General features: G+C 29.3%; 4 protein-coding genes across 5 annotated transcripts; 2 read left to right on the top strand and 2 right to left on the bottom strand.

Annotated features, from left to right (window-relative positions):
• Window positions 1-238: 238 nt before the first annotated feature.
• Window positions 239-2,326, top strand: LOC105254996 (eukaryotic translation initiation factor 6). Its single transcript, XM_011264020.3, has 6 exons — window positions 239-497; window positions 814-899; window positions 1,328-1,503; window positions 1,592-1,768; window positions 1,830-2,011; window positions 2,095-2,326. Exons 1-6 carry the CDS (start codon window positions 391-393, stop codon window positions 2,108-2,110), a joined length of 744 nt encoding a protein of 247 aa, XP_011262322.1. The 5' UTR covers window positions 239-390; the 3' UTR covers window positions 2,111-2,326.
• A 322-nt stretch (window positions 2,327-2,648) lies between these two features.
• Window positions 2,649-6,663, bottom strand: LOC105254995. The gene is made up of 11 exons (XM_011264019.3): window positions 6,502-6,663; window positions 6,241-6,399; window positions 5,250-6,135; window positions 4,921-5,172; window positions 4,569-4,851; window positions 4,204-4,481; window positions 3,971-4,114; window positions 3,643-3,886; window positions 3,365-3,507; window positions 3,123-3,258; window positions 2,649-3,033 (listed from the first exon to the last, which is right to left on the bottom strand). The coding sequence occupies exons 3-11, from the start codon at window positions 6,132-6,134 to the stop codon at window positions 2,852-2,854; spliced, it is 2,547 nt and encodes an 848-aa protein (XP_011262321.1). The 5' UTR covers window position 6,135; window positions 6,241-6,399; window positions 6,502-6,663; the 3' UTR covers window positions 2,649-2,851.
• A 6-nt stretch (window positions 6,664-6,669) lies between these two features.
• On the top strand, window positions 6,670-8,650 carry LOC105254994 (TM2 domain-containing protein almondex). 2 transcript variants are annotated; one of them, XM_025415332.1, is made up of 7 exons: window positions 6,670-6,857; window positions 7,015-7,365; window positions 7,554-7,621; window positions 7,710-7,856; window positions 7,959-8,080; window positions 8,149-8,292; window positions 8,384-8,650. In XM_025415332.1, the coding sequence occupies exons 2-7, from the start codon at window positions 7,275-7,277 to the stop codon at window positions 8,517-8,519; spliced, it is 708 nt and encodes a 235-aa protein (XP_025271117.1). In that variant the 5' UTR covers window positions 6,670-6,857; window positions 7,015-7,274; the 3' UTR covers window positions 8,520-8,650. The 2 variants fall into 2 exon arrangements, with proteins under 2 accessions (XP_025271117.1, XP_025271118.1); XM_025415333.1 differs by lacking the exon at window positions 6,670-6,857 and having other exon boundaries at window positions 6,948-7,365.
• A 1,773-nt stretch (window positions 8,651-10,423) lies between these two features.
• LOC112639930 (aminopeptidase N-like) lies at window positions 10,424-17,416 on the bottom strand. Its single transcript, XM_025415323.1, has 10 exons — window positions 17,234-17,416; window positions 16,001-16,139; window positions 15,329-15,410; window positions 14,714-15,042; window positions 14,037-14,317; window positions 12,725-12,918; window positions 12,161-12,517; window positions 12,008-12,077; window positions 11,722-11,823; window positions 10,424-10,694 (listed from the first exon to the last, which is right to left on the bottom strand). The coding sequence occupies exons 2-10, from the start codon at window positions 16,119-16,121 to the stop codon at window positions 10,425-10,427; spliced, it is 1,806 nt and encodes a 601-aa protein (XP_025271108.1). The 5' UTR covers window positions 16,122-16,139; window positions 17,234-17,416; the 3' UTR covers window position 10,424.
• Window positions 17,417-22,785: the final 5,369 nt, after the last annotated feature.

Below are 22,785 nucleotides of genomic sequence, written 5' to 3'. Positions count from 1 at the left end.
CAATTAAAGAATCGCGTCATATTTCTAATCTCGAATCTCGAGTTGGAAATCGAACGTTCGACAAGACGATTGGAGTACATTCAAAAATCTTATCTGTAGAGTGCAGTAACTTTTAATCGACCAATCAGGACAAAGACACTTTGCTCCCGCTCTGCTCTGATTGGTCAATTAAATATTATCCTACGCCGCGTAAAACTTTCGAACGCACCTTCGTTCGAGAGTAACTCCGTAAACTTCATTCATTGCGTCCGGACGTCATCCCACGCCTCGTGTTTCGCGATAGGAGCAGCGGTACGTGTAAATTTTCGAGGTTAGCGTTTACGAATTTACCGAAGGTAAACGTTTTCGAGATTTTAATTTGTTGTACGCTGATGTAATAGCGGTATAATCATGGCAGTGCGCGTACAATTCGAGAACAATAACGAGATTGGCGTCTTCTCAAAATTGACAAACTCGTATTGCTTGGTAGCAATTGGCGGTTCCGAAAACTTTTACAGGTGAGAGTGACGTCATTCATAACGCAATTATGTGAAATCGTCATTCTTGTATATATGTATTTTTTAATTTTGATTTTATTTTATTAATATCATGTATATAAAACATATCTAGACAGAGTTCGTCAATATTAAGTTATACAATTTTGATACATAACCTTAAAACGTAAAATATATATAATTACGCACTATTACGCAAAATGAGATCAATTACAAATATTAAACTTTGTTGTATTGTAATAGAAAACAATATAATATTAGTTACTGATAACTTGTATCATATAATTGTTACAATTTTATATTATTAATAAAATTGCAGTGTATTTGAAGCAGAATTAGCAGAGACAATTCCTGTTATTCACGTAGCAGTAGGTGGATGTCGTATCATAGGTCGACTGTGCGTTGGCAAGTATATTAAAAAATGATATTTATCATCATGTGGATATTAGGATTATCAAAGTATATAGAGAAAATAATTTTTATCAGAATCAAAATTATTATATTGACAACAATGGATGTCACATATAATATAGCATAGAAATGGAATATAAATAATTAAATATTTAAAAACTTGAAAAAAATGATTTTTTTTTAATTTTCTATGTAGTTCTTAAAGCATGATCTCTTCAAAATTACTTGGTGTAAATATAAATTACTACTTAATTCTTACCCTCATTTCTTTATACATTGTGAAAATGTACTATTAAAATATAATATTTCTTGAAAATGTGTCAAATAATGTGTTAAAAATTTCTTATATAAATATTTATCTACTTATATACTTATCTACTATATGTATATGTACATATTATTTATAAATACTTATATTGCAGGAAATAAAAATGGATTATTAGTGCCAAATACAACAACAGATACAGAATTGCAACATATTCGAAATTCATTACCAGATAATGTGAAAGTACAAAGAGTAGAAGAAAGGCTATCTGCTCTCGGCAATGTTATAGCATGTAATGATTACGTCGCCTTAGTTCATCCAGATTTGGATAAAGTAAATCTTTGATATACTTTCTACTGTAATTGAATAGAAAACTTTTTGAACTTAAAATAAATATATCTTTGCAATTTTAACTGTATAGGAAACTGAAGAAATTTTAGCTGATACTTTGAATGTGGAAGTATTTAGACAAACTGTTGCAAGTAATGTTCTTGTTGGCTCATATTCCATTTTATCCAATCAAGGTGGTTTGGTGCATCCAAATATGTCAATACAGGAACAAGATGAATTATCCTCTCTTTTACAAGTACCACTCGCGGTAAGATAAACAGGAAAAATTCGTGATTTTTTTTTGTTTTTAACTGAAAATTGTATTTTAGACTGGAACAGTGAACAGAGGCAGTAATGTAATTGCAGCTGGTATGGTGGTAAATGATTGGGCTGCTTTCTGTGGCATGGATACCACTTCAACAGAAATTGCGCGTATTGAGAGCGTTTTTAAGCTTAATGAAGCTAATCCAACTCCTATTACAACAAGTATGCGTGCACCTTTTATAGAAAGGTAAGAGATTCTTTAAAAATAAATATAAAAACCATACAGTTATATATTAACTCTTTATATAACAAAAATTTTTATAATTTTAGTATGTCGGACTTGTAAAAAAAATAACGTCTCTAAAAATGAGCATTGGAGATGTTACACTGGATTATACACTGTGTACATAAAACTCAATATTTATGTCTTACACATCTGCACAAAATTATTCTTTCGTCAACATATCTAAGACGAACACTTCTTCGCGATTTCGACATAGAATAAGTGTAATAAGGTTCTCTATTAAAATTTATATATATATGAAACATTACGGTCTTTTGTTTCAAAATTACCAAGACACTTTGTTATAAATTTATATATATTATAGTAGTTCATTAGTCACTACTGATTATATATATACATTTTTATTAAGAAAAAGAAAAGAAAATAAGGAATAGAAAAAAAAGAATAAGATGAGCAATGAAAAATCAAATTACTTATATCACTTTTTTCTTTGTAGAAATAATATGTATAATCTGCACGATTTGTCAATATAAACCTGCTTGCTACTACATAAAGTATTGTACATGAAAATTTAATCTTTATAGCTTATATTTAATACAAACAATTAATATAATTGCATATAAAACAGAAATTATTATATTGAAATATATTTTAATCAATAATATTCTCTTTGTATACAAACGCGTTCGGTGTCAAAAATGTAAATTATTTCTATCCTGTTGGTTTTTATATAGTACATAAATGAACTATGAATAAGGGCATTTTATGTGGACTAGCCTGCTAATAAAATGTATTATAAATCAAATGGGCCAGTCCGCGTTTTATTAATTTTGATCAATAGGACTAGAGTAGTGGTAGTTGTTCTGCATGTAATAATTCGGTGGCTGCAGCGGAATCTGCACACATAACCAACGTAATGCCTGCTTGATAAGATGCTGGAATGCGAATGTGAGTCATTCCAGTAGTCGTATTATTAGGTTGTTGTCTTCGGCTCATTGATTCACGCACCATATTTACAACTTGCCCTGTTGTAAAGAATGTTTTATTAAAATTATCATAATGAAATTATCAATATGAATATAAAAACAGTATATATGAAAAAAATATAATATACCAAGAACATTAAGTTTTCGCCACTTCTGGTCCATTGTTGCAAGTGATGTTAGATCTGTATTTGCGTTCCAATGTGCTAAAACATCTGTTTTTCGTATTAACAGAATACTGGGACTAACTAATTGATGCCATACGAGCTAAAATCATATTAAATCATACAAAAATAAGATTTTAATTGAATGCTATGGCTAACAACAACTTGTACAATAAATTTATTTACGTCAATCAGTCGATTATACGAACCTGTTCAGGTAAACATTCCAGAGGATTTGTTAAATATATGCCAGCCTGTCCTACGCCAAATATCATTTGATGATGCCATGCATCTGGTATGTCACAACCTTCTCCACAATGTTGTAAGTTCAATGTTGCAATTGGTGCAGCACCTGAAATATACAAATAAAATATTTGAGATTTATTTGATAAAATATGTCTACTACTTAAATCATATTTATTATTTCTTTAGAAATAATATATTTAAAAATTTCTTAATTTCTTTTCTAATATTTCTAATTTCTTACCTCTAGAAATCCAATAATGTAACCAATGAGATAATGACACCTTTCTCTCTGGATAAAATGCAAAAAACTTTGTTATAGCTGCGCCATTTGTGGAGAGCGATATTCCTCGTGCTATATCTTTATGAGTTGCCCCTGCTAATGATCGACTGACAAGGTACCTCGGTAGCGGCATACCCAGTTCTCTCAATCTCGTATTTACACCTTTTACTAATACTTCCAAGGAAAATGATACATTTAAGGCCAGCTAAAAACAGATACATGCGCGTGATTGAACTATTGTAGAAATTTACATATTCTTTATAATTTTTGCATATATTGCAATATGTACCAAAGCATTAATTGCAGATGTAGCACCACAGGCAGAGGTACCAATTTGTGTTACTTGTTTCATTGTAGCTTCTTGCTCACTCCACAACATTACCTTTTCTACTGGTGGTAATCCATCCAAACGTTCATTACACAGTTCATTTTCCTATATTAAAATATTGTTTAAAAATTAATAATATGTATATCGTTTAACAATTAAATCTATCTATTATCTTTAATAATATATATATTAACCAGATTAGAATCACCACTTTGATTAAATGCTGCTTGCTTATTGAGCATTAGTTTTTTAGCCATCATTCTATGGTAAAGTGTTGAACTAAGATTAACTTTTCTGGCGTTCAAAGTAGAATTGTCCGGGACAGACGTTGACGAAGGCTCAACCCATAATTCAGAATCAGAATCTCTATTATCGCCAGGTGAAATAAGGTCACCACTCGTGTTGTGATAACCATAAGATTCGCGTAACGGACAACCCGTGTTACGATAAAGTGCCGCACTATCCCATCTTCCTGTAAATTGAACATGTATTGATGTGTAAAACATATAATAATACAATTATAACTTGTATTGCAGAATAAGATAACAAGAGATCACACCAGTTCCAGTTCCAGTACTAGTACTAGGCATCCATGGAGCAGAATAAGTTGGCTTCGTCGTGCTCTGTTCTATTGATGATTGATTATTTGCACATTGCTGGAAATTTGTATGATTAACATTCTGTGTATTTTGTTTTGAAGTTTGTGGTATAGCCAACAATCCTTGTCTAGATACAACTTTTCCACTACTTAGATCATTTAATACAGGATCTGATTCTATATTATCTAATGCTATGTTCTGTATGTCTTCATTTATAGAGGCCAAATCGCTATCTCCAGTATCCTGAAGAAGGAAAAAACATTACTATCTGATCTGACTATATTCAACCTCATATTACAGCGTATAACTTGCCTGTTCACAAGAAGGCCCAGGATCAAAATCCATTTCCAGAAAATCCATTTCTGGACTCGATCTACCACTATGATTTTGTCCTTCTGCTTCATGGTTTTCTGCATGACCCTGGTGTAATTCTTCCTGTTGATCTAAATGGATTATATCATCGTTTCCCTTATAGGTATAGATACAATAGTCTTCTCCATCAGACATATCCCCTTCGTTTCCAGAACTAGAATCCATTCGTTCCACTTGTTCTCTCTGTGAAGCCTAAAAATATGATAAATTTAAATTCTAAGTATGCAATATAAATACTCAGCTATACAATTCACGATATAAAAACTTACTCTCTGTATTCCACTAGGTCCAGCAACTTCTCTGCTGCCATTGATATTAGGTCTTAAAAAACAACAAGTTCCTTGACTCGTTGAACCTATACTACCACCTATATTATTCAGTACACGTTTGGATCCATAGGACTTTGATGTCCAAGAAGAGTCAGCCTCTGGACTAGAATCTGAACTACAAGAAACTTTAGAAGGACATTTCTCTATGGCAGATGCATAATCCACATTGTTTTTCATGTCTATGTCATCATTTGGTTTACTTGTTGATAAATTAGGAGGCATTAATGGTGCATTTAATATAGATACACTTGAATGTAACATAGCACTGGTAGTTGTAGTAGAATTAAGAACAGCCGATGAATTATGATTGAGATGCATATTCACGTGAGTGGAAGATAAATTTAAGTGCATTTGAGACTTAGGCAGATTCAATGTGCTGGCATTCGTGACAGTCTTAAGCTTCAATTGACAATTGATAGCATTGGTGTTTGCAGCCTGAGGCTTGATATTAGCGGTGCTCGTAAACGTGGAAGATATGTTCACATTTGACATATCTTGAGAAACATTCTGTTCCAAGGAGTTGGCACAATCAGATATAGGAGCTTGTATGGTTTTTGTTCCATTGGAAAATACGGAAGTCTTGACAGATGGTAACACAAGCTTGATGTCATTGCTGTTGTTATTCAACTTCAACTCTTCTACAGCAGCTCCATTTTCTAGCTGTACTTTGGACGTCACAGCGCCTTGATCCATGGATTGATTATCATTCTTTAAACCAATTCCATCCATTTTGACCTCCACTTTACCCTGATTATTTCCATCGTTCTCCTCTGAATTCATATTACTCTCGACGATGAGACCAGCGGCAATTGCATTACACAGCATCCTACAAACGAACACACAATCATAGGAAGATATTCTCAACGATATTTTTATAACAATGAAGGAAATCTCTTATTCTTCTTATTGATTGTCATAAAATCGCGCTTACCATGTGACGCGATACAAAATTACCCGCTAAACATCGAGTAACGATGACGATAGAAACTCAATGATGTTTATTTCGAAATTGCAAAGCTTTGGAAAAAAATATGTCTCAGCTGCGTGGTTAGGCGGAGATTTACGTCACTTTCTTCCGGCCATAACTAGGCTAAACAGAAGGGGAAAAGCGCATCACTTACGCGAGTTTCGCAAAAGAACGATGTATTTTCTTTTCTCGGAAAAAAAACACTTCTCCGTCAAGCGAAATTACCGAAACACCTTGCTAACATTCTAACGTCTTGTATTAGTACCGGAAGTCAGCTGATTGTCGGAAACGAGTGTATACGCGAACTTAACTATCGCTCGATTTTTTTTCTTTTTTTTTTCTTTTATCTCTTTAGTATTCGTCTATTATTTTTTATTATCTTGTTCTGTTTTATTTATCGATGTGACTTTCAAAGAGCGATTACTTCGTAAATTCTGTCGTGATGTATCTGATGTAGAAGCGTGTTGGACACTTATTCATATCATAACATTTATCATGTATTTCTCGATATATTTCGGTATATTATTAATATCACTCTTCCAGATCATGATTAAAAATCTGAAGGAATTTATACAAACAAGGTACGGGGCAGAAGAGATGAAGCTAAATATATGTATATATAGGATAAACGAAGTAACGAATCCAATTGGTTACACCATGTTGTTTCTCCTATTAGCACACGTTTCATAGATATTGTACATACATACATATTTCCGCATTTTGTACTTGCATTTGTAGGTGATTTTATGCAGAGCGATACGAAAAAATAGTAACAATAAAATTGTGTTCGATCGCGATGAGACAGATGACTTCGACACACTCCCTCCCTGTCAAATGTATCGAGGATAATTGACGCCAAATATATTCGACGCTATCGCTTTTCTTGACTTCATGTATTTAGTATGGATAAACACGAAAACTGAGATATAAATTGATGTAGCGAGTTTTTTTTGACGAGTGGTATATCCGGCACCTGGTGAGACGAATCCTTGCGCAGGATGCGCGTCGTTCGGATCAATTCGAGGAACGTGATATTCCTCTTTATAGCGCTTCTGTCAACCTCCGCCGAGGAAACACATACAGGTCATGGTGAGCAAACTTGTCAATTATTATTATATAAAGTGACAACAAACTCTCACATGAATTTTAATAAAATTTAGGCAGTCTGAATATAAAAGTTATTAGAGATTTGTCAAATATATTAATGTAGGAGTGTTAAAATATATATTTTTTTGTACACATACATGTATACTAATAGTTAATGCGAATTGTTACAGATACTCTAAGCGCCTTTACACAAAAAGAAGCTAATGTAAATACTACACCAGCCTACAGTAGCAAAAAGGTGAAACTTTTCAATTCCTATTGATGTATTGCGTGATGATAGTATTGATGATTTGTATAGCGATATAAATTGAATTATTAAATTGCAGGAGGAAATAACTGGTTTGTGTGGTCCAAGTGGGATACCTTGTATTAAACTGAGCGGAGAATGTCTAAAATGCATTTTTAATTATAGTTGTGTATATGGTGCTGTTTATGATGCACAGTGTTCTGTTATGGAACATGTTGATTGCATAGTATGTGAAATTTGTTTTTAATTGAAGAAGTTTAGAATTATATAACATATGGAGATATAATAGGTTTATATATTAAATTATAAATGCTTTATTTTTTGACAGGGAAAGAAAACTTTCCAAAAGAAATATATGTGTCGATATTGTTATCAAACTGATCACTGGGAACATCAGTGTCATCAGAAAAATTCCTGTAGCTCAGTAGCATCTCCACAGCAATATTATAGGTGTGTGCTAATCATAAGTTCTATTATATTGATTACAATAATATTAACAGATAATATTCTTATTGTAGAACAAATTGTACAGTAAATGATGATGTATTGTGCCTGGGCAGACGAAAGTTTATGAAAAACTTGCCTTGCAATTGGACAGTTGGATATCGATGGTCTACAGCTCTGATATTGAGCATTACTCTTGGAGGATTTGGTGCTGACAGGTGATTTTGCAAAAGAGTACTATCTAAAATAGATAGATAATCAATTAATTACAATTTATTAATATAATATTTATTAAATGTTTTATTATAGGTTTTATTTAGGACACTGGCAAGAAGGTATTGGCAAGCTTTTTAGTTTTGGTGGACTGGGTGTATGGACCTTAATCGACGTAATACTAATTTCTATGAGATATTTGGGTCCTGCTGATGGTTCTTTGTACATTTAAATTGTTAATCAATAAGAAAAGTTTAATTTTAATTTGTTATAATTTGTTGTAATTTGTGTGTAAGATAATTTTTTATAAAGTACAGAAACGTTATATTTGTTGATTTAAAATGAACTATAAGTGATAAAAGTTAAATTGATATGTATGATATTTATAAATGTGAATATAATCCATTTTTATAGTTTTGATATCTCTCTTAGTCTGACTCCCTTCGATCTATTTAGCATGAGTAACCCTATCAGTAACTACGCCCGATATTTACAGTCTTATTGTTAAGTTTGAAAATATATGACCATTTCATTAGCCGAACGGAATCTTAAGTACTTTTTTGTTTTATTTTTATTTTATTTTAATGCAGAGTTTCCAACAGTTTCCTAAAGAGAAAATATAATACGTATATAAAACATGCATTATATATAATTACATATTACATAATTATAATTTATATATCTATAGTAAATTACAATTAACTTGCAATTGCATAAATACATTACAAAATATGTAATTATGTATAACAAAAATAATTACATTAAATATATACACACATATATATATATATATATATATATATATATATATATAATTATATTACATAATTTAATGCAGAATAAAGGAAATCGATCATTTTAAATGGATGTCCGGAATAGAAATAAAAAAGGAAATAGAATGTTAATAATATATTATATTATTAAATATATTAATAATTAATATCAGAGAGAAGACTGACAAGGGGAGGTCACAGTGTGATATCAATCGATTTCGCCGAAACTCTGTGTATCGTTTGGGTAGCATATAAAATGAATACCTGTAAACGGATAAAACGCGTTTCTCTACCGTTTACAAAATAAAAACATTAAAAAATTTCAGTTTAGTATAAGCAAAGTAAGACCTCAAATCGAACAGCGCGTAGCAGTAGAGTACTAGAATTTATATTTCCAACGTTGCGGGTTCGAGTCTCGCAAGAATTTTTTTTAATTATAACAACTTTTATAATATAAAAATATATTATATATATTTATGCGTTTTGTATATTTTTTTACATTTATTATTCAAGTGCACATTTATTTATCCATACATTTTTTTGTTTGCGTTCTCTGATAAAAATTTGTTTATGGAATAAAAGTACGGATAAAAATGACAAAATCTCCTTCGTCCATTATACAATGGTCTTCTCCTTCTCTTATTTTTCTTTGTCGATAATTAACATTTTGCGTTATTTCATGTTAATAAAGAAATGAAAATACCGGTTAAATGCAGGCCACAAAGTATCTTTGTAAATGCACGTGTATTTAATTATATATTATTAACGCACATAAGCATAAATAATAAATCGAAAACTAAACATTATAAAAAGCTATTTGTAACAAAGATATATAGATGTATTCGTGTCACAATTGTTACTTTTATTAAACGGTTATTGTTGATATTTGCACAGTTGCAAAGAGTTAACGCGTTACTTATAATATCGTTACCGTTACCGTTATTTTTTTTTCGGTAACGATCGTTACTTTTTTCTATCTGTAACGATAACGGTAACGTCGTTACATTTTTACAGTAACGGTAACGAATTTAACCGTTACTTTTATCGTTACTTTAATTCTGTAATCCTGGATAGTATCCCCTTAGTAATTGAAAAACCTATGCCTATTACAAAACAGTTTATAAATATTTTAGAAAATTATATACATGCATGATGTTTTCTCTGTATTCATAAATCTAAAATTTCTAAATTACAATAAATGAAAAATTGAATATGAAGAACATCAATGATGGATTAATTTATAATTTTCAAATATATAAAAGTAATAATTATATTTTAAAATAAATTAATTTAATTTTTGTATTATAAAAAGTAAAGAAAAAATAACGAATCGTTACTTTCTTAGTAATGGTAACGGTAACGAGTTACTCGCATGACGATGTATAACCAAAAACTAAGCATAACCAAAACGGTACCAACTCTTTTGACGCGTTACTTTTTTGAAAAAACGTTTCTCCCTCTGAATATTTCACAAAATTTTGAAAGTAATTCTGTTGACTTTTGATTTCGAAAAAGCGCATTTGTATCTTGCTTTCAATATTTGAAAAATATTGCATTTGTATCTTGCTTTCAATATTTGAAGTATGTTGCTGCATACATCTGAAATATACTGCTGATTGTGTTAAGATGCTTGTCTAAAACAGATTATATCGGTATTAAGTATTAGCGTAAATAGCCAATAATTATTAATAAATATTATATTAAATATTATATTAAATATTATCTTGTGTATGTGTGTGTGTCTATATATATATATATATATATATATATATATATATATATATAATATTAATACATTTAATACATATATATAATACATATAATAATAATAATAATCTTAAATATAATAGGAATAAATAATAATTATGGATTATGAAAATTACAAATTTGCTGAAATGAGAATAAAATCATTCTTCTATTGTACTATGTGTTCTATTATATTATATGCATTGTGTTGCACTATATTTTACTTAACAATTCTTTTGTTTGCAAGGAATGCTTATAAATAATACTGTACAAATAACTTTCAACAAATAAAAATCAAAATTTAGAATTGGAGATTTTAAAAATAAAATTAGAAATTTACATGAGCTGCAGCTGTCACAAAGATAATATCATTATCATATTATAATATTAAAATTATTATATCTAGCAAGTGCATTAATTCTTCTTAACTTATCCATCTTTATTAAATTTTTATTTTAGTAAACAAGTGGCTCGTAATATTAAAGTGCGAATCACATTACGTAATATTTTCTCAATCATATTGAAAAACATTTAAATTTATTTATTTAACTAAAAGCTAAACATCTAGACTGACTAAGATTTAAATATAATATGTTGAAGCTTGTAAATTCTCTTTCTAAAATTTATATAAATCGATTTTCACTAAAATTTCCAAGTAAAGAAATTCTCTTTCTCTTTTGCTTTTGCTTGCTCGCACACTCTTCTTCACTTTCTCATTCATTAAAAATTACATATTTCCAAAATAATATATTTTCGAAAATTAGAAATAAAACTATGCTTATTTTATAAAAAAAATTAAATGACATTAATTTTTGCTTACTTTGGGATACTGTAACATTAATACATTCTGCATGAAAACAAAAAATTAATGATTAATAAATGAAATATTAGTATAATAATATTCATAAAATTTACCTTTATTTTCATATATCTTTCCTTTAAAGGCGGTAACTTCTTACATTCATTTAATTGAACTTGCGTTACGTTAAAAAATTTATTTGTGAAGAAGTCGTTTATCTAAAACAGATTATTTTGATGATATTAAACAGCAATATTTGATGTCGCATCATGGTTATTTATTTTACACACCACACACACACACACACACACACACACACACACACACACACACACACACACACACACACACACACACACACACACATATATATATATATGCATAAGCACATGCAATTTTTACCCTTTCGAGTTGATTTGTGGAATACACATGATTAATAATTACAGTTAATGTTGCATACTCGCTGATTTGTCTATAACAGTAAAATAATAAATTTATTGATACATACATAAATTGTTGAATGATAGATATATATTACAAAGGAAGCTGTATTACCTAGGTCTTATGTTCTCAAGTTCTTTTAATATGAAGTCGAGTACTACAGGATTCTTTGCATGCTTCGCGATAGTAAAAAGAAAATAATTAATATAATCTTTATCGGAAAAATCTTTTAAAAATATAATCGATGTTGTACTGTCATTTTTTATTAGATTAAGATATGGTTTGATAAATTTTGAATCCTCAGGGCAAGAGAGGAATTTTAAAAGTTTAGATTTAAATTTTTCTTTTCCCAGATGATATACTCTCCACCAAGGAGACTCTTTATTGGTAGGAGAATCTTCAATGTCAAGAGAATAGTATAATATTTTTAAACCTTGACAGTATGTCCATTCTTCCCACCATGGCAAAATCCTACGAGATTTAATAAAAGATTTCAAAATTCTCATATAAAAGTTTTGCTCATATTAATCTTATATTTTGATTAAATAATTTAACAAATTATTATTTTATAACATAACATAATAAATTTAAATTTTGATCAAATAATGTAATAAACATTGCACATGTATCTACAAAACAATCAAATTAAAATAACCGAGAATATACAAAAAAAATTACGTGTTGTTTTCGGGATCTTCGAGATATCGATTTAATTTATGTTGGGCTGTTTCTATGCATATGCGACCATCAAGATTACATGCCCATTTCGCAGCCTCCATTCTCAAACTCTTTGTAAGATCGTGTTCATTAGAATCAAGTTCATTGTATTTAAGTGAATCAAGCAACTTGTTTAGTAAGATTAGCACTTTCACCTAAATATATAAATATATAAATATATATATATATATATATATATATGTACATATATATGTATTTATATGTATTTATATTGTTACTTGATATAAATTTTATATTTTTCGATTTTTGCATTATACTTTGTTATATAGAAAGATATCTTGCGTAATTGTATTTTACATATTAAGATGGTTTATATATTAAAAACATTCTGTCTTTGTAAACAGCTCTGAATTCATTTCACATAAAGATATCTATCTTATATAGCTATACTTATATATACGTAATTATACAAATTTGTTTACACAAATTTGAATTTTTCTTGCGTGCACATTCACACATGCTTAATACATGTTCATATTACAAAATAAACATACAGAAGTGCATGCATGCATATATTGTACACATGTAGACATTATATCTATTGTATAAATGTAGACATTATATCTATTGTATAATATAATTTAATAATTTGTTAATTCTTTTGTGTATTAAACACATAGATAATTAATATATATATGTGTCCTACTAACTTTCTATCTTAAAATTAATAATATTTAAATCGTCATTTTAAATATTATGCTGTGATTAAAAATGATAACAACTTTTCTCCCTTTTCCTCTCGAATTTCTTATAATATTAGTACATACACTATTCGAATGTTAATTTACAAATATACTTATCTTTCATCTAAAATATGTATATTTAAACCTTTTTATTTAATCAAATTTTTTCTAATTACATGTACAGTACCCGTCAAAAATATATCATCTTTTTTAAGGATAATTTAATTCAAAGTGTATATATTTAATTAATTTTTCTTAAGTAGCTGTGTTCATTATTGAATGAAAAGTCTATTGTTAAATAATCTATATTATACCTACTATTGAAACATGTGACTAGATAAAAATATATACACTTTGAATTAAGTTATTCATTTTGAGTTAAGTTACTCTCAAAAAACATAAAGGTGATATGTTTTTGGCCTACACTGTATTTTAGTGTATGTATCTTTTTGACAAGCACTTAATAATTATTGTTATAAATGCATACAATATTAATATGTGCAATAAGTAATATGTTTTAGTATGTTGAAGACATCACTATTGACATTGTTTATAATTTGTGTTATTACCTTGATTTCAATATATATTTTTTCCTGAAATAGAAAGATATTGGACAGATATTCTAAAGCTTTGAACATAGGATACCATGCCACGTAGTCTGTTTCTTGTGATAGATATTCTGTAATATTCCAGAATACAGTTGAATTAAGTTGGTTTGTTATCATTAAGTGGAAAGCGTCATCGATAATTTGAGCACGATTCAAAACATGTATTTTATTATAATTTTTAGAATTTAGATAATTTGTAATTCTTCGCCAGTTCTCGATATCGTAATTGACTCGATAATATCCTGCCGAATATAAATAAATTGTATATATATATATATATATATATATATATATATATATATATAATTCTTTCAAAGGGTTTATCAGTACAAGTATCTGTTTACTTTTGTACTTATACTTTTGTACTTATACTTTTGTTCATTAACAGAAATCAAAAATGTATCATAAAGTGAACATAAATGGAAATGCAAATTGTATATTATATTAGGTATACAATTATTTTGCATGAAAATTGAATATTTCTAATAATTGTACGTATGTATGCATGTATATATAATGTATAATAAATGTAATGTATGTAATACATAATATAATGAATAACACTTTTAATAATGTAAATCTTTCTTTCCAATGTGTGATAAACACTATAAAATGTAATAAATTTATTGCAAACTTACCAGTTTCTTTTAAATTATATACCAGAAAGTCAAGCGGTCCTACATTATATATCATAGAGTTATTCAACTCTGTAGAATCCGATATGTAATCATCCGCCGACTTATTTAAATTTGATATCAACCTTTTTATCGGTTTAATAGAATAATAATAAGTTTTATAATCTCGTACTACTTCCATTACAGTATAATATATTCGTTTTATTGGAGACTTGAGCAGCACAGTGGTTAGTTCCTTTATACGAGTTAAATTGTATGTAGACTTGTATGTAGACTTTTGATTGTACGAAAGATTCTTCATAATTTCACCAAAATAGTTAAGAGTTGGCTTGCTAAAGTTATAAAATTTATACAAAATTTATTGATGTGTTAACGAAAGATATTATACATATACATATATACATACATATATACACAGGGTGAGCCATTTTAATGTATATATATATATATATATATATATATGTATATATGTATATGTATATATAAATGTATATGTATATATATATATATATATATATATATATAAATAATGTTATAAGAAATGATGTAAGTTTAAAAAGTAAAATAAATTTAATTTAAATAAAAATAGTAATTATAGTAGTATGGTGCATTACTTACTTGTCCTTTACATATATACGGATACTCTGCCAAAATATCTCTTTAGTAATCAGGTCTTGTAATCTACGCAATATGCCGGGTACTATAATTATATAATTTACATCAGAATATGAATAAAATAATAGTTATAGTAAATAATAATTCAATAATCAATAATTATGGTAAAAGTACATAAAACGTTACATCAATTTTATTATCATTTGAATATGTTATAGAGGAAGTTATCCTGAGTAATTCCGCGCAAAAAAGTAAACGAGAGGCGACACTAGTTTAAAAGATATAACAAGTTAAAGTTTGATAATTTTAATACTTTTCTTAACCAAACTGATATGAAACACATTAATTTGCAATTGACAATTATATTTTTTCTTAAAAACAACTATGTTTTTTCTTTAAACTAATTGATTCATCTCATTATTTAATACATAAAATTATTAAGGTAAGATAATTGAAAAATAAATATTTTACTAGATATTTTATAGTTTATGTAAAATTAAGATATAACTTGAAAAGTACTGAATGAAAAAATACTTTATTATAGCGTTTTGAAAATCTCTCGAGGTAATCTACAAGAATATGTAATAAAAAATACAGATTTTCATATAAAAAGGTATTAATGATCATAAATTAAAAAAATTTACTTATAATCAATTTTTATTTATATTATCATACCTTTAATGTAACTGTAATGTTCAAAAGAAATGTTGAATGATGTATTATAAAGTGATGTATTATATTCAGTATCGAAATGAAGGGATTCTTGTTGAATTTGTACCACAAACAAGTCCATCATCCGAGTACTTGGGATAGCCTATAGAAAATAGTTTAAATGTATTTACTTAATTAATATTAGATTCAACACACAATAGCAATATGCATTACAGCTCTTACTTTCTACGTGTAAAAAAATCTCTTATACCCGTATACTCTTAAAATATAGAATAAATAATATAAAAATATATAATATTAATAACAAAAATGATTACTCAACATATAACTTTAAAATTAATATTTTTAGAATTCTTAATATATATTATATAGCAAAATTATCTTATTACACAATTTCTACATGTATACATATGTTATGTGGAATCTGAATAATAATTTTTCTTTTTTTATATATAATAATTTAAAGTCGGACAAATGTAACATAGTGACTTTGACACACACACATACACACACACACACACACACACACACACACACACACAGAATAAAGGAAACATAGAAATGTAAAAATATCTTAAATTGTATTATTTATGTATATTGCATTTACTTAAAAATTAACATTTTTAAAAAATTCACTTTTCTTTGTAAATATGGAATCTTTGCCTAATATTCTTATTTATAAAAAATTGTACGCTATAATAGTAAATATTTAACATTACACAGATCCAAATGACTTGACCTTGACATATATCGTCAAGATCACTGCACTGAATAACATCCAAAAGATTTTAGGCGTCGCTCGTTGTTTATTAAGAAGTTCTTCAATATGTTTATTCCTTTATAACTTTCAATATGAAAAGTCTATTATTGTACATAGTCCAAAATTTCTGTGAAACTTATAAAACTTCTTTTATTTATAACTTTTTAATAAACAATGAGCGACGCCTAAAACCTTTTGGATGTTCTTCAGGGCAGTGACCTTGACAATTTATGTCAAGGTCGAGTCATTTGGGGGTAACTGTGTAAAAGTAAATATTTACCATATATATAGGTTACCATATATAATATATATATATATATATAATATATATATTATATTTACTATATATATATATAGTGTATATATATATATATATATATAGTGTATATATATATATATATATATATATATATATAAATATCCATCACATTGTTTGATAGTGAGCAAGTTTTGCACTAAAGAATGCTTAAAATAACCTGATTGGTGACATATAATCCAAGAAATGTGACAATAGCCTCATTTAACAGAGAGGATAACGGCCAAAGTGGATTTTCATAATAAGAGCATTCCTGTATTACTTTCTGAGCTATGAAGTGAGTAACTTCAATTTTACGTGCAACAGAATCGACATTTTCAATATAAGTAACATCTGCTTCTCTGAAAATTAAAAAAAATGTTTTATAGAAAACTTATTACTGTTGAAAATATTTTGTGCTTGCGAATTTAATATAATTAAATAATTCTATAAATTAACATATTAATTATATATTAATGTTTTATCATGTCTGCACGTATGAATGACTCATCACAAATAATGCGATACTTACTTAATATATATGTAATGATTTCAATATATATATATATATATATATATATATATATATATAAATTTTTTTAAATTTTGATTAATAAGGAATATGAAAACTTGAATATAATTATTTAATTTTATGTTTTTAATTTTAATTTATAATTTTTAATTTTGTGATTATAAAATATATATAAATATATATATATATATATATATATATATAATATTTTTAAATAATATTTGAAAACGGACAAAAGATATGTAGATAATTTTAGGTACCATCAATTATTCTTTTTTCGTCTTTCGAAATATATTAATGTTTCTTAATTATATAATTACCTATAAATAACAACGCCTAGTCTAATGGGATGCTCTTTTTTTTTCGGGAAATCCGCGGATTGCAACATGATTTATTGCAAGTTTCATTCANTACATTCTTTCAAATTTCTTTTGATCCGACATATCGTTTCTACTAAGATAATTTCTTCTTCTAAATGTACTTCTTATAAAATTTCAAAACATTAACATTTAAAAAATTATACCTTAATTAATGAAAAAAAAAATTAATGAATAATAATTACGAAAAAAATTAATAATAATTTGATGAAAAATAATTATACATATTTAAATAAAAATTCTAATGAAGAAATTTACAATATAATAAAAATTCACACACAACAAATGTAATTATTTGTTATATTCACACAGATATACTACAATATTATAATTTTACGTTAATTATATAATTCTTCAATAAATAGTTTTTTTCATAAATATTGTTCGTGTGACAATGCAAATAATATAATAATATGATATAATATGTTAAAAGAATATAAATATATGTGGAGAGAACACAGTAATAAAACGTAAACAATTCTTGTGTACCAACTGTCAAAAAAGAAAATTTTATTTTTTATGTAAAGTTTTTTTAGCTTGAAAACTTTCTCAACTTTTTCTCTTGCGCGTCTCTTGCGAACTTCTAACAAGAATCATTAAACAATTTATAAATGTGATAATGTAAAAGTTATAAGAATTTATATTTTAAATTTTAATTTAAAAAAATGATATATATTATAATTTAAGTACTTACACGGTCGAATCATTAATTCGAATATTATCTAACGTTTCATTAGAAAACACAATTTCCATTTCCATCTAATAATTGTTCAAATTCAGATAATTTTCCACTTTCATACATTCTTTTAAATTCCTTTTGATCTGACATATTGCTTCTACTAAGATAATTTCTTCTTCTAAAGTGTATTTTTTTATAAAATCTACTTTTTCTGTTTTTTTCACATGCAACTTATTAATCGCACAACAATAGCATAGCATAATTATACAATAATAAAATATTTTTTCTAACCACTATTACCTATTATATAAACGATTACCCGCGATGATAACAATACTCTTTATACTCTGAATATATATTCATAATGGGCGAAGATCGCGAGATAACCAATCAGCATCGCGGAAAAGCGACAACAATACATGCGAGAATCAATTTAACATGCCTTTTTTAATAGTGGACTAGCACGCAGCGCGCGCTAATGCGCGCGCCTTATTTTCTGCGCATTCAATTTTAATTATTTTTATTTTAAAATATTCATCCCATTCTCTCATTTCGATATCTTCTCCTTAATAATTCCTTTTCCTTCTTCATTATTCATCATTTTTCATATTTAAACCCCACTGTCAAATATCGAATTAAACTTTTATAACTTACCGTACCCAAAATCTGTCATCAAATTGGTCAATGTTCATTCTTATTCAATTTGACCACTAATCATGTACATGGAAAAGAGAAACATACGTGCGATATAATGCGACTTAAATTTAATTATTAAGCAATTACTTATGTCAAAATAAATTTGTTTAATTTTTAAGTTAAAATTTAATAGTTAATATTAATAACTTTATTATTTATTTAAAAAAATAATTTTAATTTCTGTTAAAATTCTTTTAAAAATAAAAATTTAAACAAAAATATAGAAATATTAATATTATTTGTTAATGGCAAGTGCGTGGGATCATTTGGAGACAATTTTTTCTTCAAAAATATCGAGAAAGTTATGATTTTTTGTATGTTTCTAGTTTTTTGCTACCATGTGTTTTTGCAACTAACAATAAGCTTTAAATTAAAATTTTATTAAAGTAAACTCTACTTGAAATTAATAAAAGAATGTGATTTTGTTAATAATTTATTTCCATAAGATTTAGATTGTGAAAAAAACCTTTATTTTTTACTCAATTATAATCGAAAATTAATTTGGTATCTTGAAGTTTTTACTGAAAAAATCGATGATTATGTAACTTAATTTTGTACAATTAATGTTTTTCTAATGTATGTTAATAATTAAAATAAAATTCTTTATTTATAATTAAAATTCTTTAATATATATATATGTCCTTTTTATAAAATATTTGAAATTTAATAGAATCATAGAATTTAATAGAATAGGAGATTTAAATATTGCGACGTTGCTCGCAGAGTCCTTCCACGTATCGAAAGATAATATCAGTTCCTTTCCCCGATGATCTCCTATGAGAATCTCCATGTAACTCGGCGGACCCACGTTGATACAGATTTCGAGGAATTTGAATTCCGTAGCTGTCAATGCGTATCGTCTGCCTAGTATACGAACCGCACGACGCTCCGACGAAATGCTACGGGAAAAATTAAAATTAAGTAATACTAATAATACAATTTGTAAAAAATAGAAAAATAGAAAAATGTTAAACGAAACTTACTCGTCGTATTTGTTCTCAAACGATGGAGTTTTATCACGACTCGTAATTATTCACGTGTCTTCCGATGCCACTGCTGCTTCTTTCAACGTAGTACATTTCTCTGGGAGGTTATGAAAAGTGAATCCACGAGCGTTAACGCGACACTGGTCGTACAGGAATTAATCGGTTATACCCGACGCTCATCTTATTAAAAATATAATGTAGTGGTGGGGGATCAATGCTTCTAACGCATTGGAATTTAGGAGAAGAGGGAGGCGGTGCTCGAACAAAAGAATTCTTAGAAACGCATGCAAAGGATTAGGGTGGGGTAAATAAGAGATAACGCATATGAATGTTTACATATTTTATTTTTATCGCAATTCTTTCTGGCGTCGCGACCACCAGTTAAATATTTTGAATACATTTTGTAAGGCGCAATTCTTAACATGTTTTCCACATCGCATACTATTCGTATCGTCTAATTTATTTAGAGCATCGATATCTTCGTAATCCGCATCCAAGGTTTCAATAATATAGCCGTTCCCCGCATCGTCTAGTATATCGGCCAGCCATTTTCGCTTTTCAAGTCCTTTGACGTACACGACAGACGATTCTTCTTCTTCTTCTTCTTCTTCTTGTGTATCGTACCAACGACAGCTGTTGTAATCGCACGCTGAGCCAAGCCATACGGAACGTTTCCGTCTTCCCATTGTAATCCGTGATGATTTCTAATCAGCCATGAGACTTGACATCGCTCAGATTTTGTAAGCGTGTGCCACGGTACGGGACTTGCGAAAAAGTAATGCGATAGAACGTATCCCTTTCTCAAGACTGCCGCTTCCTTCACGACAAAATTTTTCCCAACGATAAATCCTTGCAGATCCACAAACGTTGGTACGGACATGACGAGATCTCTCTCTCTCTCTCTCTCGACGCCGAGTCGAGAGGAACGACAAAACTCTAAAACCATCTCGCAAGACTTTGATTTATATCATGCTCCTCTTCCCCTCTCTCTTGTTGTCGCAAACATGCTCCTCTTCCCCCTCTCTCTTCTGTCGATGTTATCGCCTAGATGATTTGCGTACAACGTTGGTCAACGGATTGTACTGGATCACGCGATCGTGTATGATGAGACAGTACGCAGTGGTATTCGGCGGCACGTTCTCCTTACACTCGAATTCCAATCTCACATCCACGTTGCGCTCTTGACCGATTCGTTTTGTCGAGAACAATCGATAATCACGAACGGACCGTAGAAACTTCAGGACGTTGAGACTCGGCTCGAGATACTCGTATCCGTAATAATTTTGCAGAAGCGTACGTATCATACAGAATGGAATATCTGTTTTTATCTAAATCCAGATTCATATCGTCGTACGGATAATATTCCGAATTCAGATAAAGTTTCACGTTGATCAATTTGCAGTCGTCGAATCGACTCACATCCTTAGGCATGACATTCTTCCGACCTGTCTGCAGAGCGAAGATAACGTATCGTGATTTCTCCAGCTGAGTCGCAGTCTTAATGGCCCACGAATGCTTGGTTGTAAGCTGCAATAGCGGATACTCGTACAGATCCCACGAGCGAAAAGCCATGCTGAGATATCGTCCGCTTTCCAGAGCACGCAGCATCGACAACTTTTTGATTTCGCTCAACAGCACGTGAGGCATTCGCCATTGTATCTTGAATATGTCGAGCTCAGGCTCCTGCGCCGAATTTCCATGCAGACAATTGTCGTCGTTGCGCGATCGTATCAAGATCAATTCGTGACGAGCGTTAATCACCACGCGTCTGTAATCCTCGCAAAATCCCAGCAACATGTAGAGCGGTACACAAAAATTGAAATATCCATTCGTGTAGGTAAACGGCTCCCAGCCAGCATTTTTCAAATCGTGTCTCTATCGGATGATACCGTTACATAGTTTTTGAGCGTAGTAGTTATTCCTACGTTTCTATTGCGATCAATCTCAACACCGTCGAGTTCGTATCGAATCTCGTCGAACATGAATGCGACGCAATTATTTCCCATTATCACTTCATTTTCTCCTTCAGCTGGTGGTTTGTTTTTCGTTAGTCGTCCCTCGATGTATAGGAAACTCTCATGCGGCAGCGTATACAGATCTGTTGTTGTATGGGTATTCTTATCTCGTCATTGTGTCCGAACGTTGTATTGGCGAACGGGTTGTACGCGTGAGTCTCGATCTTGACGATACGATCGTCAAAGATAGGTTCGTCACCGATGTTGAGAATGTCTGTCATCATTCAGCTGTTTCGCACCGCGAATCCCAAAGATTGCAAAAACGCAACGTTCGATGCGCTGAGTTTCTTTTTCTCGGATGATTGGATATTAGCGAACGTCGACGTTGATGTTGTTGGTGTCGCTGATTTCATAAAGATTGCGTTATCTCTCGCGTCTTTCGATCCGTTCAACACGAGCATCTCATACGTCGCATACGTACGTTATCGCCGCAGCCGTCGTACGTGCA

Source organism: Camponotus floridanus, unplaced genomic scaffold (assembly GCF_003227725.1).
Source record: "Camponotus floridanus strain SB8 unplaced genomic scaffold, Cflo_v7.5 scaffold12, whole genome shotgun sequence".
Lineage (NCBI taxonomy): Eukaryota > Metazoa > Arthropoda > Insecta > Hymenoptera > Formicidae > Camponotus > Camponotus floridanus.
Note: the sequence above shows the minus strand (reverse complement) of the source record. Positions and strands in the feature narration are given on the sequence as shown.